Here is a 20,046-nt window from a genome sequence, read left to right on the forward strand (position 1 = left end):
GAGATGGAATATGCTTAGAGAGTCAGTTCTATTAGTGACGAGTCAAAATATCAGTGAACCTAGATTTGTTGCTGTTCAGAGTTTAGTCTCTATCACTTTTTAAAAATTGGACTATAGTAAAAATAATATTACCCAACTTTGTAAAAGTGGTTGCAGTGAAACAAGACATATTAATATTTAGGATTTTGATTGTATTTAATGATGAAACAAATGATTGAGAGATAATGCAGCACAGAGGTAAGAGCAGAGACTCTGGACCAGCTTGCCAGAGTTTGAATGGAGTCTCTGCCACCAACAAGCTGCATATCTCAGTTTCTTTATCTGTAAAATGAGAATAATAGTAGTACCCGTCTCACAAATATGAAGCATTGAAACAGTGCCTGGCAACATGGTAAGTGTTGTAGGGCAGGGATCCCTAACCCCCAGGCCACAGCCAGGTATAGTCCATGGCCTGTTAGGAACCAGGCCGCACAGTAGGAAGTGAGCAGCTGGTGAGAGCAAGGAAGCTTCATCTGTATTTGCAGCCGCTCCCCAGCGCTAACATCACCACCTCAGCTCCACCTCAGATCATCAGGCATTAGATTCTCATTGGAGCACTGGTCCCTGGTGCCAAAAAAGGTTGAGGACAGCTTCTCGAGGCTCACCTACAATTTCTAATCGAGAAAAACTACCATCAAGCATTTTTTAGTTTTCTCAATTATTTAAGTATTAGCTACCATTATTATTATTACTGTGATAGACAAACTGCCATCAAGTATTCTTTAGTTTTCTCAATTGTAAGGAACAAATGAGGCAGTTACTGGTAAGGAATAGTCAATAAATATTAGCTGTTATTAACTAATACTATTTAAATATCAGCTATCATTATTATTACTGTGGTAGAAAACTACCTGAGCATTCTTTAGTTTCCTCAATTTCGAAGAATAAATGAGACAGTTACTGGTAAGTAATAACTTATTATTGATATTGCTTATTAATATGCAAAAATATAAAATTAAAACAAGTGAAAAAATTGAAGCGAGTAGAATGTTTCAGTGTTCTTATTTGTTTAAAGAAATTGTATTTCTACCCTGAAAGCTAAGGAACTTAGCTTGATTATTCTTTGTCTGTAGCCCATTAACAATTAGAAATTAGTAAACTATGAAGAAATAAGGTAATTGGCAATCTGGTTAGACTTTACCACTGATAACTGGATGTATCTTTTTAGTCAGGGACTTCTTATTTTCTTTAGATATCATAAATTCACTAGCAGGTTAACTCTCATGTCTTGTGTATTTTTAAAATAACAAATGGAAGATAGAATTTATGAATCAAATAACTAGATCAATTAATAGTTTTCAGCGAAGCCATGTGTACTTTGTGGCTATATTAAAATTTTTCCCTGGTGGTGACTGAACAAGAATATTCAAATTCCATTTTATTTCAGTAGTTTTAAGTATACACAGTAATGATGGGTAGAAAGGGTTCAACTCTTTCTGGGCCTCATGACATAGTTTAACTTTGGTGAGCTCATTTTTATGTAGAATCTGTTCTTTGGCCATTAAGTCTGAACCTTGGTAGCCATCTCTTAGGCAGGACTCAGTCCTGAGACTACTGGCTAAACAGTTTTTAGTATAGCATACTAACCAAAAGTGTCTTCCTTTTCATCGAAGCTTTCATTTAATTTTCTAAATTGTTATGGCACACCTGATAAAGAGGATGGGCCTGAGTCTCTGTCAGAAATTGGCACAGGCTATACTTGTGGGGAAGAGATAAGGGAGTAGACCAAAGGGAGTTGTTTGGAAAACTGTAACTCACGTAACTGTACCAGCTGGCTTCTCTCTTGGTTTGCTGATGGTAGGCACGGGGAGATAGACGGCTAAAAGCAAAGCGAAACCAAGGGTCTCTACTCTCTCTGCATGAGTTAGCTGTAGGTCCTCTGTGGCTCTAGCCCCAGCCCCTGCCTACCGGGCCCACCGCGCCCACTGCTAGTCTAGCTCCTGAGCTTTGTAAACCCTGGTTTCTCTGTCCCCACAGCCTAAGGATGGTAGCAGCTTCCTGCTGTTAGCCAAGCTCTGCGTTGCTTTACCATCTTTTCTTTGGACTTCTCAGCTCGTCCTCACTGTAACAGTTCCCTCTGTTTTAAATACTTAAGTATGGTTCCTGTTTTTCTGGTTGGACCTCAACTGCTATACATCATGACACCCGTCGCAACATATTTTAGAGACATAAAGACAATTTAGCAGGTCATTAGCACTTTTTTTTAAAGGAACATTGGAATGTTTGTGAAAGTAGACATATGACAGTATCTTGATTCTGCTGCATACTTGCCTTTGCCTAATGAATAGAGAAAGGTGAAAAGTTATGGTTGGGTCATGACAAAGAAGTATTAAATGATAGAAAAGGGGAAATAAAAGACCATAAAAGGCAAGGAAAGACTCTGAAATATTCCTTACCCTTTGACTACTATCTCAGTGAGAATGGTTATATGAGTCAAAGCAGTTTATAAATAGCTTCCTGGCTACTATTACATTGAAATCGAGACTAGATAGAGCCTTGCTACTCAAAGGCTACTCAAGGGCTATTGCACTAGACCAGCAGCATCAGTCATGTGGGAGTCTGTTAAATCTACTGAATCGGATTCTGCATTTGAACAGGTGATTCATGTGAACATTAGTTTGAGAAGCATTGGAGCAATGGCTTTTAAATATTGATTACCTTGCTGGACATGAGTCTTTTATCGTTGACCTTACACATACCACATACATGTGAGCACACCTCCACATGCATCTTGGCCTCTCAGTCCCCTGACTTCCTCTCCTGTGATCTTGCTTCCCCTCTACCTCAGCTATTTACTCCCATAGTCGCTCCCAGGACCTTGTCATTACCAGTATCTGTACTACTCCAGAATTTCATTTTCATGTATGTGGCTATTTGACTATCCTTCCCATCATTCCAGCTCACACCTTCTGGTTCCTAACACTAACAATTTATTTGCCCTTCCCAAACCTATAATGTTTTGACCCTAGCATCTTTTCATTTTCACCCCTCTTGCGTTTTCAGTTCCCTCCTCACCCAGTTTTAATTCTAACCACTATAATCATCATTATAATCACTCCTGCATACACCCTCCACGTCCTTCTCTTCTCTCTTACTTCACCATACTCTGTGGCTAACTTGTAGGTTAAGTTCAGCTATCTACTCCATGCTTGCATGGAGAAAAACACAGTATCATGCTAACTAGTCTCATTAATTTAATTTCTTGAACACTAACTTTTAACTGTCCATTCATTCTCCTCTTTCCTGTATAACTATATTATACCTTCTTGCTCTGTAAGCACGTAGCACCATTTCTATGTTCATTCTCAGGTGATTACCTGGGTTTCTATTTCACTCAGAAAGTAGAGGCAAGTAGAAGAGCATTTTCACAGGTCTCCACCACCACATAGACCCACCTGCCTGCACTGTGCCCATAAACTGAGCCTTTTTGCTGCTGTGGATGAACCCCAAGTTGCTGGCCAACGTCTACTCAAAGAACGCAGCTTCAGCAGTTCTTTTTTATTCCAGCTGGCATTAATTTTTCTCTTTTCGATGGTAATCTTTGATGACTTTTCTTTTCTAGCTTTCAATCCTTTTCTCTCCTTTAAACAAAAGTCCTCAGAAAGAATTATCCACATTTTCTATCTCTAATTTTTCTCCACTCATTTTTGAACCCACTCCAACTAGGGTTCTCTCCTCTCATATACACATGTTCAGCTGCTTTCTCAACATCTCTTGTATATCTAATGGGCATCTCAAACTTAACGTGTCCTAAATAGCTCTTGATTTTTTTCCTCCCCAGTCTTCATAAGTGTACACGTACCCCAATACCCATCCTCTCACTTAGATTTATCTTTTTTCTTAACTTTTTATACAAGTAAATATAACTGAACATTGTCCCCCACCAGTATAAAGTCAAATCCATGACAACAGAGTTACCTGTTTGATACTCTGTCTCCAGCCCCTGGTACATATAAAGATTCTATAAATATTTGCTAAATTAGTATACTGTCTGGAGGGAAAGCTTCATAAAGCAACATTTAACATTACAGTGGTTAATGCATGCATTCCTTTAATGATGTTCAATTATGTTGTTTACAAATAATTCCAGTTACAGCCCACTAATTCCCACCACATTTATTTCACTACCTGCTAATGGACAGTTTGACTAACACTGATCTAGAGGATGGTCCATTTGTATGTTGATTCCACCTTCCTACCTATCTCTCTCACTTCCTTAAAGCAGTCAATCCGTAAGAAATGACTACTAGGAGTAAAAGTGTGCTTTGGGGAAAAGGTAATAGAATCGAAGCATATTTCTATCAGGCTTCCCGCAAGCTGTCAGTTAAAAATATACCTCATTTATTTGGGGGTTCAATTTTCTGATAACTTGAGTTGCCTGTAAAAATATTGCCAAGAACAAAGAGGAACACTTTAAAAGACCTCTTGTGAACATCTAATTTAGATTTTACAAAGTCTATGTACATGAATTTTAAAATGTAAATACGTTTTCCTGACAGGATGTGATCATTATGAAAATACTGTAAAAAAACAGAGAAAGTTAAATTTCCTATATAACTTTCCTTTGGCCCTCTAGCAACCGCTATAGAGAATTTGGTGTGTGTATTGCCTTCTAGAAGACTTAAACAATAGTCATAAACACAAGCTGGTCTGATTTGCACTTCTTCCACCGATGTACTAAAGTCCCTGTTTCTCCTCACCCTTGATTCTACTGCAGTTTATTAATGTTCTTAATATTTGTGAATTGGAGAGGGAAAAATGGTTAATTTGCTTCTCAGTTCCTTATTTTTTAGGGAGGCTGGCATTTTTTATATGTTTAAGAACCACTTCTACATCTTCTCTTTGAATTACCTGTTTATGTCTTTGCCCCTTCTACTACTGGTTTACTTCTGTCAGATTCATTGATTTTTCTTTTTTTTTTAATGGCTTTCAAGGCTACTGAGAAAGGCTCCCCAGTACAAAAATTATGTATTCTCTTAAATATTCTTCTCATGCTATAAATTTGTACTCCATCTGGTATATGATTGTGTATATGATTTTCTTTAATCCCTATATAACTTGCAACCCCACACTATTAATTAAATAAGCCATTCATTCTTCCCTCTTTGAACTATCACCTTTGTCATCTGCTGAATCTCCATATGTAAGCAAGCCTGTTTGGAGACTCACAAATCTATTCTATGCATGCTTCTTTGCTATTTCATGAGGCCGGATCACACTGTGGTATTTATAGTAACTTTGCAGAGTATTTGATATGTGATTGACATTTTTCCTTTTCTAAGTTTTCTTGATTATTCTTGTACACTTGTCCTTCCACATGAACTTTAGTCTCATCTGCAAAATTTGCAAAATTTTTGGTGAGACTTTTAAAATTTGATAAGAATTTTATTAACTTTATATGTTAATTTAGAGATAATTTGTTTTTATTGTATTGTATTGAGATTACTAATCTTTTTATATACACAATATGTGTTTTTAGTCCAACTTTTTAAGATTTTATCATTTTCATACAGGCATTGTGCTTTTCTTGTTTGTTCTGGTATATATATTTTGTTCCTATTATGAATAGTTTTTTTGCCCCATCATTGTTAAATTAACTATTTTTGCATGTTCTAGGTAGCTTAGTCTTATCTGAAAGTTATACTTTTTTCCTTAGCTAATATTTATACCTTTTAGTTTTGTTTTTATAAGTTATGACCAAAATCTCTAGAATAATTTACAAGTTGAGGGCATTGTGATCTTTTTCTCAGAGTAATTTGAACTTCTCTGTTTCACCTTTAAGTATGGTATTTGCTGTTTATTTTTCATAGAAAATTAAAGAAATTCTTTTTTTATATGTAGTTTTCCCTTTATTTCTAGAATTAAGAAAATCTTACTCCCACGGGTCTTAGTTTTGAACTTCTGCAGTGTCTAGGTTCCAGGAACAGGTCCCTGTGTTCCCATGCTGGTCTGAGGAGGGCTCAGCCTGACTACTTGCTTCATACCCCAGCTCTGCTCTCTACGTTGGCATCTCCATCTAGAGGAAGGAGCCACATTTTGCCTTTGCACCTCCACAGTCACCTGGCTCTTACATGTGGCCCTTTCTCACGGGGTCTGTGAGTGGCAGTTTAGAAATTTTGGTGTACAATATGGAATAATAATAACTCACATACTGAACACTTACTGTGTGCCAGGCACTGTTCCATATTTTATTTAAGAATCCTTTTAATCTTGAAAAAAAATCTTATGTAATTGGGTATCATTAATACTACTTTACAGATAAAAAAACTAAGACATAAATTTTAATAACTTGCCCAGGGTAACACAGTTAGTAGGTACTGATTACTGAATGTTCAATAAATGATTACAATGCAAGGTAGTAAGTACTTATGCAAGGATGATAATGGTCTAGAGACAATTAGAACTTGTATATTTACATTCTGAATATTTTGTTCTGGAAGGTTGGAATTGAATTACATATCTGAAGAAATAAGCATCACTCCCTGACAAGGTCAGATATATGAGACCTTGATTTTGACTCCACAGACAATTTCTTTGGCAGACAGATTGTCGTAATTGAAAATGTATCTGGGAAGACAGCCTCAAAGGCATAGGGGATGATGGTTTATGCTATTAAAAAAGAAAAGGCTAAGGAAGCTTTTCTAAATGGGATTCTCAAGCATATACATATATTTAAGGAAAAAAATTTTTGAAAAATTATAGTTCAGAAGAGAAATGAGGTTTTTGGTTTTTTTATTTGTTTCTGAAACTTTAAGGACACTTTAGGTATCAATATTTTTTTTTGTCACATAACATAGAAAGGGAAAACCTGCAGTGGGCCCAGTTAAGAATGAAAAAGTAAATGAGAAAGAGTTGTTGCTGAAGCTGAAATTGAATTCTGTCTGTTTTTGTTTCATTTGATTTGGTATTGACTATGCCTCTACGATGGAATAAGTATTAAAATGTAGAATAAAACCTACTTCAAGTTACACATCATGGGTGGATAAATTACCTTTCTATTTCACCCTACTAATCTCAGTTGGGGGAAGTGTAGGAGATGCTGAAATGGAATTCTGTCACTGGGCGGTGTGCCCTTTCCCTGGGCGACCAGAGATTGTTTTTCTGCCAGGAAGACATCTGGTTTCTGGGGACCATGTGTGTCTTCCCTTCATCCTGACTCTGATCTAAATACTGATAGAAACCACTCCAAGCAGTAATGATTTGGTATGATATAAGTGATAGACTTTTAGAGTTTTCTTCACAGCTGTTCGCTGTTCTGAAATCATCCCCTTTTTCTCCTTCTATTTTAATGATTGAATGAATACTTTAAAGAGATGAGAAATGCAAGAGGAAAAGCCAATACAAGTGTAAAGCTTGTATTCCCTTTATCGTGCAATCATAATCACAAGTCGAAAAATGATGCAGGATAGCTCATTTCAACATGTGTTGGATGTTGATGATGAACATAGTGAAGATTTGGGAACCACTTAAATTTGTAGCATAAAGTACCAACTTAGTAAAGTGTGTGTATCTATCCATACATACGCATACCCTCCCCACACACACACAAATATGCAGCCATCAAAAATACTAATGGTATAGTTTTATATATTTATTGATTGGCAAAGGCATTCGTTATATGGAATATGTTTATGACATGCTGACTGAAAAGCCAATTGCAAAATAGCGTTTATATGTACTTATTTTTGTAAAATCGTTTACTTATTTCTGTACGTGTATTCATGGAGCAGTGTCTGGAAGTATATTTAAACAGTGATTATTTATAGCGGATGGATATGGAGATTTCTTTCTTAGTTGATAGCCCATACTGAGAACCAAGACTATGATGTTGAAATTCATCTGTCCCTTTTTAGTGATTTTTTTTATATTAACGAACCTGTAAAACATGAAGATCACAGTTGGTTTCTTGACTATACTAGACTCAGATATTTATCTTAGTGTTCTGATTATGTCCATAGTTTATGTCTTAGTAGTGCTTCTGCCTTAGATTATATGTTTTCTAAGGACCTGGCATAGCATGTCCTGGAAATAGATATCCTTTTTTTTATCCTTAAATGTGAAATATTGTCCCACTAGATTGTATAACAAATCATTTTTTACTCTATTCAGGTGTAGAGTTCGGTGCTCGAATGATAACTATCGATGGGAAACAAATAAAACTTCAGATATGGGATACGGTAAGTATAACAAAAGTATATTGTATGTTTTGTTTTAATGTTATTTTATGCCTGTTATGGTTTGTTAGACACTAACACCCCCCCGCAGCCATGAGATGAAATATGGTACCAGAAAAGATTCGTTTTTCCTATGCAGGGTTTTCAACAGGTGTACCCCAGGTGTTGGTGAACATATCTGAGTGAATGCTGAAGCTAAATGGAAATGCTCTAGAAACTACGTTTTTAAGGAAAACAAGCAGCGTGTCTAAAGCACACATGTGAAGTAAAATAAGAATTTCAATACCATAGAGTCACTTGAGCTGACCGTTTATTAATGTATTCTAAAAGTTTGATTTAGTCCCAACCACTTGAAGCCACCTTGCTCCCAGTCCTGATTCTCTCATTTATGTTCATTGAGTACCTGTTACATGCTATATCATTTTTAATGGCAGTTTCTCATCTGAACCACAGAATATAATTTGAGTAACGATTTTCTCTATTCTCCCATTTTAGATGCATAAAAGAGAAGTTACTTTATTATATACAGTGGATGTCTTAAGGTAGCCGTTCTCAAACTTTTTGGTCTCAGAATCCCTTTATATTGTTAAAAATTAATAAAGACCCCAAAGAGCCTTTGCTTATGTGGCTTATAGCTGTCAATATTTATCATATTAGAAACTAAAACTAAGAAATTTTTTAAATATTTAGTTATTCATTTAGAAATAGCCATAATAATCTCATATATTGGACTAAACAATGCAATTTTTATGGAAATTAACTTTTTCAAAAAAAAAAAACCTATTTTTTTAGTGAAAGGAGTGTCATTTGTTATATTTTGAAAAGTCTCTTTACTGTTTGCTTAATAGAAGACAGCTGGATTCTCATATCTACTTCTGTACTGAGTTCTATGTGTGTTGTTTAGTTGAAGCATATGAAGAAAATACAACCTCACACAACAAATAGGTAGTTGGGAAACAGAGGACCTCATAGACCCTGAAAAAGTCTCAGGGAAGTCCAGGAGTCTTGGGATCACGTTTTGAGAACCACTGCCTTGGGGCTGTTAGGACTTAATTCTTCATGGAACCCCAGTTGAGAAAAACCAAAAAGGTCTCCTGTTATGAAAAAGACCATATTCTTTAAACTAGTAATTGTAAACTGTGGGGCATTTTATCATCATATACCCCAAGTCATTTTTCCTCTAGCTACTCAGTCTTCATTTCTCACCTGTCACCTATAAGGGAAGGAAGGAGCCTTAGAGAATATTCATTCTCACAGATCACATTCCCAAGGAGACCAAGCAAAATGCCAAAGGCCATTGTGAGACTTCCTTATACTTCCTATATATCACATAATTGTCCCTAAAATGGAAAACCCTAGATTTCTCTCTTGCTCTATCCCAGATTCTCTCAGGCAACATGATTTCAAAACAGCACAGAAGAAAGATAAAATATGCAAAATCTCTTCTTTCCTAGAGATTTAAAATGAATATTCTCCAACCAAAAAGAAGTATTTTTCTACTCCTTAAGAGTTTCTCTTCTTTTGAAAACCGATTGTTTTACACAAACTGGATTGCTTTCTTAGCTAATAAACTTCTGCAGCACACATCCTTCAGCATAGCATAGTACAAACCAAACTGCTTGATGTTCTTTAACAAAGTGGTTTTTAATTCCTGTATTTTGCATAAATACTTGCTTTGCTTGAAGTACTTTTTCCCCCTTTTACATTTACGACCAGCTCAGATGTCGACTCTTGTGGAACTTTCTGACCCTCATGAGACAGCTGATTCTCCCCGTAATATTTTATGTATATTCCTGGCATAGCTCTGATGCTGTTGTCAGTTTTTTTGTTCACATATCTAACCTTCTCAGAATAAGCATCATGAGGGAAAGAACCATCTATCTATATCTTATTCAACTTTGTATCTTGTATTCTCAGTTTACTGACTGATACGATGTTTGGTAAATTTTATTGGATGAATCAGTAGGATCATTGGATGTGTTCGGAGACAGCATCTACTAAAAATACATGGTTTCAAAAGGAAGGACTACTATAGTAATGAAAATTATGTGATATTTTAGGCACAAATCACCTAATTGTAGTTTATTCAATTGTCATTCTATCCTTAGTGTTCCCTTAAATAATAAGCCCCCCCACCCCGCTTTTCGAAACTTGAACAAGCCATTAGTTCTTCCCCAGTTTTTCTTTTGTAGTTTGACTAGCTCTGCCTTTTTTGATAGGAGCCTTTTTTTCTTAGCATATGAGTGGATTGTTTTCTACCGCAATGATCTATAGCTGTTACTTTTGCTGAACAGTATAAAGGGGAAAAAGAAAAAGAACTCTTGTTCACACTTCCGCTAGAAGAGCAGGGGGTAATTTTCTTTCCTCTGTACATGAAAGGGAGACACTGTGGTGCCTTTGAAGACATTATTATGACCCTCACCCCCCCAAAAAAGAATAAGATTTTCAGGTCTTCAGTTGGAGGATGCTAGGACCCAATGGCCTGTCCAGAGTTTTATGAATGTTCAAAAAACTCTGTTAACCTAATACTTTTGAAAGTTGTTCTTGAGTCTCTGCCCTGTAGGTTTTCCTCTTATTATTGGTTTTCTTCTTCCATATCTAATTTCCAAACTGTTTAATACACATTATCTGACACACATTAAGATTGGTTCCACATTTAGTTTATTTATATCTGAATTAACCTTAGTTTCCTGTATCATTAATGTTTTGCAGTGTATCTATACATTGGAAAGCAAGCTATGTTTTTAGCAAGGGTCATGTCCCTGGCCCTGGACATTTACAAAACCATTCATTCTAGAGTCCTTCAGGGAAAATTTTGCCAAATGTTATGGTTTGTTTTGTCAGTCTTAAAGAAATTAATTTTTTTCCCAATGACTAAGTGTCATTATCTCAGTAAATTTGTCATTCATAATGCATCCATTTCCATTCACAAAAATAAAAATATTTTCCTTGCAAAATATCCACATCCACCATCTTTGCTTTTTTTTGAAAATAGTATGTCTAGCTGCTAGCCAATAGCTTCTGGAGGCCTTACTGAAAGAATGATAACAGCATATCAGTGCCTCCCTTAAAGCACTTTCCCTTGGCCCTGTGTCACTTGTTTTCTTTTATCAGGAGTCACATGTGTGATGTTCTTCATCTCTGTCCCAGTAAGTCAAAGAAAAACATCAGTCGCACCCAGTTCCTATTCACTGACTGATGGAAGACAGGTGTAAGAAGTGGGTTCTCATTATTAGACCTTCATCTAGCCTTTACTCACCATCTTTTTCTGTTGCTTCTTGTCTTTTGCCTTTTGTCGATTTCAGTTGCCTTCCTAGCGCATCCAAATAAATCTTATTCTTCCCAAAAATGTGTAGTATAGATGTTTTAAGTCCATACATCTGCTCAACTTCTCTAGAAATAGTTTTATTTTAGATTTACAAACATTATTTTCATTAAATAGGATTTAGTGAGTATGTAAAATATCATGTTAAACATACATGCTAAAAGTGCCTTTTCAGCCAATCACAGGCATCTTTTGGTCCTGTGTAAATAAATATGTCCATTTACACCCAACTCTTTACCTCCCCAAAATGAATATTTTTATGTATCAAAGGAGCCGTAAGGACCAATGACCACAATTCAGTGGGGCTGCGGAAGAGTCCTGGAACCAGCACTGGGAAACGGTAGTGCCTCTGCTAATCCTCTGCTCCCATCCCCCCAGCCCCAGAAATTGAGAGGCTTTTAGAGTCCCAACTGTTGGTTTTTCATCAGCCTTTTCCTAAACAACCACAGAGACAGGAACCGATCTCAGGCATTTATTTCATTCTACTCTAATGTTCACCTCCTACCTGTGGTCTCTAGGTATTCTCTTCTATGGCAGCATTAAAAGAATCTGAAGTCAGCAGACCTCTCTTCTTGTCTTTTTTTCAAAGTAAATGTTCTTAAATTTTTGAAAGCATTCAGCATCTGCTGTTCTTTCTAGATATTTACAACCCTTGTTTCTCTTCTAAGGATCTACTTTAGTTTCTATAGGAGACTCCCTTTAAAAAGACCTAGAATTATAGTCCAGGTTGACTTTTTCTCCATCCTCATTGTGGACACTGAGGCAGCCTAAAAAGTCACTTTGATTTTTACTGATCTGTTTTTTAAAACAAGTCTTGTTAATGCATTTAGAATTTAGTGCATGACATTTTCATTTTCCTTGTTGATCACAGTTCCTTCATCACTGGCCTAGATTTTAAGTTGAAAGTACCTGAGATTTCTCGCTGGGGCACTAGACAACTTACTTGGCTACTTAGAAATTCTTTTTTTTTCTTATTTTTGGTCGTTGGCTAGGTTTTGATAGCTGCAGTTGTTAGATAAATGACTGAAAATGAAAGTAAGAGGTATTACTGTAATATTGATTCTCACAGCTCTTAATTTTCTAACTTTATTGGTTCTTTGGGATCAATTAAGATAACATTTTAGTGCCTGCTATAAATATACTTCAGTATTCTGAGTTAGACTACTGCTAAAGGAGAACTAAAGAGGGAAAAAGATAAGCATTTGAGCAATGTGTTCGTTTTATTTAATCAGTAGTATTAGAACCAAATGATCACATGAAAATGCTTTTGGAATTGTGAGAAAAGGATGACTATGGGCTGTGGCAGAGGCTTTGTGAGAGAATCGGGGAGCTCCAACTGGTTATCAAAGGGGATAGAAATTGGATAGATGGAAGGAGAAGAAAATAGTTTTTCAAAGAGAGTTAACCAGGTACAAAAGTAGGAATATTCAGAATACAGAGGACATCAGTAGACAAAAAAATCAGTTGTGCGAATAAGACTTTTATTGACTAAGAAGATAAAATTCTAAAGAAACAAATATATCAAATTTCTAAGAGCTGAGGACTTAAATTTACGGTATTTAGAAGGTCTTAAGCAGTAGCTTATGTGTGTAAAGTACGTTAGAGGTAACAAGAGAGGAAGAAGAGTTAAGTTGCCAGCCTGGTTAACTATAAGAATTGTTTACAATGGAACAACTCAGGCACATGGGGAAGCCAATTTGGGAGAATCTTAATCTAGCCAATGGAAGTAAATTTTAAAGATAAGGGGCAAAGAATCAAGTTTATTTGATTTAGCAACTCTCACATGGAAAATAAAGGTCTGTAAGGTTTCTTATTCACAAATGTTCTGTGACTGATTTCAGTACTAAGCATCACTAAAAATGAGCTTGCCCATTATCTCTCATGGCTGACTTGCTCCATTCTATTTCTTTGTATATCTGGGTATCTTGCTGGATCCCCCCCGCCCCCAAAATCAACAGCTGTATTGCGAGCAGATAAGCTCATGGTCCACTCTGGCCATCCCAGCCAGGTTTTTCTGGTGCTATTTACTTAGCCTAAGTCATCCTTGTTTCATTAAATACATTTTTCTTTACACTCTCAGCTACTATTAGGAATTCCTTACTATAAGGAACTCTGTATCTTGTTCAGTTTCAAGCTTCTGAAATCTTTAAGGAAACACTTTATAGTGAGGAGGATCAAAAATAACATCTGTTTCCTAAGTTAACATTCTTTTTCATTTAAAACAATATAGGTCAGTCACAGTTTGGACAAGTTTATATTAAAGTGCTTTTGAAAAACTTGATTACTTTGTTTTAATAAGATCAAGATAATTAATCATTGGGCTAGCTTTTATGCCTTTAGCTGTTGTTTGTTTGTATGTAGTTGGAAAAGCCATAATAAAACACTTATTTGAGCAAGATTTATTTCAAGACTACCAGTACTGTTAACAGAGACTAGGCCAGAGTGTGGGATGTTTTTCCTACAAGTCAAGTCTCAAAAATTTAGAAACTATTCTGAGTACTGACCTTCACTTATTATGTAGTTAGAGATTTTTAATATGCATAGCTACATTCATAGACCTCATTGGAATTTGTGTTTATTTGTTGTTTTTCTTTGATTTTATAATGGGCAAAATTCAGATTCGATGGATTTAAAATAAAATGATGCATTAAATATGTTATTTGCAACATGTTTGCAACATGTTTGTTCTTGGAAGGAATGGGAATGGTATATAGATATGTGCTTTTTTCCTCGCAAGATTGTTTTAAAAGACTTTACCTTTGCTTCGTTTTAGGCAAGGGAAACACAGGAGCGCCAAATGTGATTTTTCTTTAGCATGTGTAATTCACAGTGAAATTAATGTGTTAAAAATCTAGACCTTAGTTTTCCCATGCTAAGCAGTTAAAGAAGAAATTTCCATGATGCTTCCATTTTGAACTTGGATTTGAAAGGACTTTTTTTTTTAAGATACATCCCAATAAACTATATAAAAATATTTTTAATTTTATGCTTCCAACTAGTATTACCTAGTGTTTTAGCCTTAATCTTTGTGAAGTGAGTTGGCTATTTTTACAGCCCTTTTCTGTGATGACTTTCTCAGTATCTAATTTAGCATAAGACATTATTCTAAGTGCCAAAATTGCTCATGAATTACCAAGAGAGGGTCTTATCTTTAGTTTCCACATACAAGTTATTTTTACTGCTAAGGTTTACTGATGTCCACTTATTTAGGTGGATGGAGTAATGACCATTTTGTGCATTTGACCTAAGACATTAGAATTCATTCTTTCACTCAACAGACTTCTTTGAATGCCTGCTGTGTACCAGACCCAGTGCTAGTCACTGGGGGTAGGAGGCACGGGAGGGAGGGAGTGTAATGGAGGCGCTAACAAGAACAAGAAGTTATAGTGCTGAGTGTTAGAACAGGGCAGAACCTGAGCTGTCTGTGTGTGTTCAGGTAAGAAGGGCTGAATATTTACATTGGAAGATCAGAATTTAGAAGATGCAAACATGAGTATGTTTCAAGAAAGTAGGTTTTACATACAAAAATCGTGAAATCTGGCTTTATGTTTATTTAATTTACATGCTTATTTCTTTCTCAAAGGTGGGAAAGAAGTGATTAAAAATGAAAAAGTATTTTTGATAAGAACCGTCTCAGTTTTAAACTCAAAGGCGGTAGGTATATCCCTTAGCCTTTCTTAAACAGAACATTAGTGCCACTAGTAAAAGAGAAATTAACTGATTTTGCATAATCTCTGAAGTCTGTTTTTACAAGTGGATATAAAGATGACTTTTACATCCTGTTGCCTTTTGACATCATTATATATCAAATGCAGAGAAAATTGATTAAGTGTGGAGAAAAATTATATAAATTAAATTCAGAACCATTTTCTGTTTTTCATAATAAAATGATTGCTCAAAGAATTCCATTTGATGACTGCTGAAAGCTCACTGCAGTTTATGATATAACTGATAAAATCTGCATCCTTGGCCTTCCAACAACCTTTACACCAGCAGATGGTGGGCGTAAAGATGTCATTCATCATTTATTTACAATGGACTTTATTTATTCTAGTGTCAACAGCTGCCCCAGGGAGTGGGTTATTGAATTCAAATGTGAGGCTCTGGGTTATTTGCTTCCTTTCAAATTTGTCTTCAGAGCTTAGTTGCTAGGAGTCCATTCTGTGCTCTAATAATGATTCATGTATTGTGAAGCCATTCAGTAAATTGTGTTGTCAGGGATTGCCAGAAAAGGTTTAGAGGTCTTGTTGGGGAGGGTTTTGGGGGAATGACATGAACATCTGGTTGATTTGAGCAATAGTGGTATTATGTGACTTTTTCCTAGATGGCGAAGTAAGGTTTTCTTCTTTTCCTTTATGCACTCATTCCTTACCTGCTTATATTATGCATATGAATAATAAAAAATGTAGAGGACAGTTTATTAAAGGAAACTCTCAACCTTTTCTTTCCTCACAGGCAGGGCAGGAGTCCTTTCGTTCCATCACAAGGTCATATTACAGAGGTGCAGCAGGGGCTTTACTAGTGTATGATATTACAAGGTGAGAACTTGGAAATTTTTCAGTTCAGTGGTCAATGCAGAGAATTTTTCTAAATAAGTATGGTTACCAGTAATAAAAGTGTAGGTTCGCCTTCATGCCCTGGCTATTTGACTTTAAAACGTGTGTCTTGAATTAAATATAAATTTACTCCAGAAAATTGCAACTAAATTATTTTCTTACGTGAGTAAGTACCCAAAGTTGATCAATTCGGTAATAGTATTTATACATTGGAATTTTATGAAATGATGCTACATTAAATTTCTAAACTGAACTGTACTCAATGGACTCTAAATCCAGATACAGTACTTGAAATCTGTTTTCATTACATAAATGGATATGGCTAAAAATAGTTACCTTGAATGGAATATATACTGTTCGTTATACATTGCTGGGGGATATCCTTTGACAGTAGTAATCAAATGATCATTTATGTTTAGGAGAGATACGTTCAACCACTTGACGACCTGGTTAGAAGATGCCCGCCAGCATTCCAATTCCAACATGGTCATTATGCTTATTGGAAATAAAAGGTAAAAAGACTGATTTAAAACGTTTTTGCATTAACGATGACGACTGTGGGTAGCTATTTATGTGATAACTGTTAAAGCGCTGATCTGGTACATTTGTCCAAATGTCAGTTATTGGTTTCTTAAATTACAAAATTTTGAAAATCCTAAGACGTTTCTTTTGGTTTTTAAAATACATAGATAATAAGCTTTGTTGGAAATTATTATTATTTCAAATAGTTTTTTTTCTAGAAGGTATACTTTAAAGAATAACCTGAAAGAGTTTTATCTGATTAGTAATTTAAAATAAAACCCATTGATTATTTGGGGGATAAGTCAACTGTTAAATATTGTCCAAATTGTTCTAAATAGTTGGCAGGAGAAATAAGTATCTGTGCAGAACTCAGAAAAATATTTCTTCATGATTTAATGTACATTCTGTGACTTAATGTAATATGTAGGTATCCCACGTATTTCTCCTTAAAATCCTGAAACATGTTAAATATTGATCAGTAGATATCACAGTACTTTTAAACTTACCTGTAAGGCCTTATATCAGTGTCATCCTAATGGTGTTTTTCAATTTTATTTTACTTTATATTTCTAGGAAGCGTTATCTGCAGTGAATGTCTTTTGTGCTCTACATTGTAAATGGTAATACATGGGAAAACAGTTTTTTGTTCATGGTTTCTATAAACTTGCAAGAGTGCCACTAATTTTAGTAGAAAATTACAGTGGTAACAAATAAAATTAGCATTTCTAAAATGCTAGACACCATTCATTCTTTATTTAGGTTTATAAAATAACATTAAAAATAATGTTTGTAGAATGGTAAAATCATGACTCTCATATGATAATGAACTCATGTCAGAGCTTTTATTTATCTCATTAATTAATGAGGGAACCGGTAAAATATTACAGTGATTTAAAAGAGAACTCAAAGTACCACAGTTATAATCAAATAAGTAATGCTGAAATAAATTTACAAATGGATGTGAAACTAAACAATATCCATGGGATAATTGTATTCCATGGGGCACAGTCTGCATTTGTATGGACCAGAATTATTTACATTATTGTCTGTTTTCCAGAAGTTAATTGCTGTCTCTACAGTCTTTGAAAATTTGTGAGATGCAGTTAAAGCAGTGCTTAGAGGGAGAGTATAACACTAAACACAATAGGAAGAAGTTTCAAATCAATAACTTAAACATTCACCTTAAAATGAAAACTAGACATAAGAGCAAATTAAACCCAAGGTAAGCAAAAAGGAGGTAATAAGAAAACCAATGAAACCAAAAGCTAGTTCTTGAGAAGATAAATAAAATAGATACTGATATGAAAAAAGGAGACACATTACCAGCTTTAGAAATGAGTAATATTACTACACATCCTTCAGATACTATAGAGATAATAAGAGAATATTGTAAACAAAATAAATAAATGGATCAGGGAACTGTTGGTCAAAGGGTACAAACTTGCAGTTAGAATATGAATAAGTTTTGGAGACCTTATTCACAGCATTATGATTATGGTTATCAAGACTATTTTATACATCCACATTGCTAAGAGACTAGATAGTAAATGTTCACAGCACAGATGGAAATGTAAATTATGTGACGTGATGGAGATGTTAGCTATGGTGGTAAGCATACTGTGTTAGTTATGTAAATGTATCAAATCAATTGCTTGTACACCTTAAATTTATACAAGATTTTATGTCAGTTATATCTCAATAAAAAATTAATGATCCCTAACAATTTTAAAAATACTATTTTCTTCACAACTCTTTGATCCCTCCATTCTAAACTATAGTTACCACGGTCTTCCTAAAATTCCTATGTTAGATAACTACTTTCTTATTTTTAGAGTCCTGAAGTCGAAAAAATAAAAATCCAAATAAATGGAGAGATAGAGATAGCCTGTGTTCATGGGTAAGAAAACTAAATATTTTTAAGATGGCACTTCTTTCCGAATTGATCTAAGGATTCATTGTAATCTCAATCAAAATTCTTCAGTTTTTTTTTTTAGGAGATAGAAATTAAGCTGATTTTAAAATTTATATGAAAATGCCAATGTCATAGAATAGCCAAATTTAGAGGATTTGGTTTCATTAATACTGATTTTAAGGTTTATTATAAAGCTACTATAATCAACTTAGTCTGATAATGGCATAGGTAGACAGACCAGTGAAACAGAGAAATCCAGAAGTAAATCCGTACATATATGGTCAATTAATTTTTTGACGAAGATCCTAAGGCAGTTCAGTGGGGGAAAGGATAATCTTTTCATCAGATGATGTTGGAACAATTGACTAGCCATGTGCAAAAAACAATCTTGACCCTTACCTCACACTACACACAGAAATTAACTGAAAGTGGATCATAGACCTAAATGTAAGAGCTAAAAGTATAAAAATATTCTCGAAGAAAATGTAAAGTTTTAGTGACTCCGGTTTTTTTTCAAGCATTTCTTAAATAGGACAGGAGAAAGCATAAAAGTGAAAAAATCGATAAATTGTACTTCAACAAAATTTAAAACTTTTGCTCTTCAAAAGACAGTTCCAAAAATGAAATGGCAAGGTACAGACTAGGAGAAAGTATTTGAAGAACATATATCCAACAAAAGATTTGAATCTAGAATAAATATAGAATTTTTACAATTCGTTAATAAAAAGGCAATCCAGTTTTTATATTTTATTTTTATTTTTCTCTGTTCAAACACACATTAAGTGTTCTTTTTTCTTTTTTTTTAATTAATTATTTTTTACGGCGACATTGGTTAACAAAACCCGGTAAGATTCAGCTGTATATTTTAACAGTAAGGCATATATATATTTACATTGTATGTTCACTTCCCATTGTTAGATTTCTTTCTCTTACCACATATTTGACCCCTTTTACCCCATCTGACTCATCCGTCCCCTCTGATAACTACTAATCTATTGTCCATGTCCATGAGTCTCTGTTTATTTGTCTTGTTCATTTGTTGCTTTAAGGTTTATATCCCACATATAAGTGATATCATGTGATTTTCAACTATTTCTCTCTGGCTTATTGTGCTTAGCATGATTATCTTGAGGTCCATCCATATTATCGCAAATGGCAGTATTTCATCTCTTCTTATGGCTGAGTCATATTCCATTATATATATGTACCACAGCTTCTTTAGCCAATCATCTATTGTAGGACACTTCGGTTGCTTCCATGTCCTGGCCACTGTGAATAATGCTGGTATGAACATTGATGTGCAAACATCTTTTCAGATATAAGTTTTCAAGTCTTTGGGGTAAAGACCCAGTAGTGGGATTGCTGGATCATATGGTAGATCAATTCTTAGTTTTTTGAGGAACCTCCATACTGTTTTTCATAGTGGCTCTACCAATTTGCAGTCCCACCAGCGGTGTATGAGGGTTCCTTTTTCTCTGCATTCTCTCCAACCTTTATTACTTGTCCTGTTGCTTATAC

The 20,046-nt window shown here is 35.0% G+C and overlaps 1 protein-coding gene across 1 annotated transcript in view; it reads left to right on the plus strand.

The window, feature by feature from the left end:
- RAB2A (RAB2A, member RAS oncogene family) overlaps positions 1-20,046 on the plus strand; it is a 53,759-nt gene that overhangs the window by 142 nt on the left and 33,571 nt on the right. Inside the window, exons 2-4 of the mRNA XM_006923988.3 lie at positions 8,149-8,216; positions 15,994-16,076; positions 16,514-16,606. Of these exons, the coding sequence (XP_006924050.1) occupies positions 8,169-8,216; positions 15,994-16,076; positions 16,514-16,606 (224 nt within the window). The 5' untranslated portion in view covers positions 8,149-8,168. The remainder of the gene's footprint in view (positions 1-8,148; positions 8,217-15,993; positions 16,077-16,513; positions 16,607-20,046) is intronic.

Source organism: Pteropus alecto, unplaced genomic scaffold (assembly GCF_000325575.1).
Source record: "Pteropus alecto unplaced genomic scaffold, ASM32557v1 scaffold87, whole genome shotgun sequence".
Taxonomy (NCBI): Eukaryota; Metazoa; Chordata; class Mammalia; order Chiroptera; family Pteropodidae; genus Pteropus; species Pteropus alecto.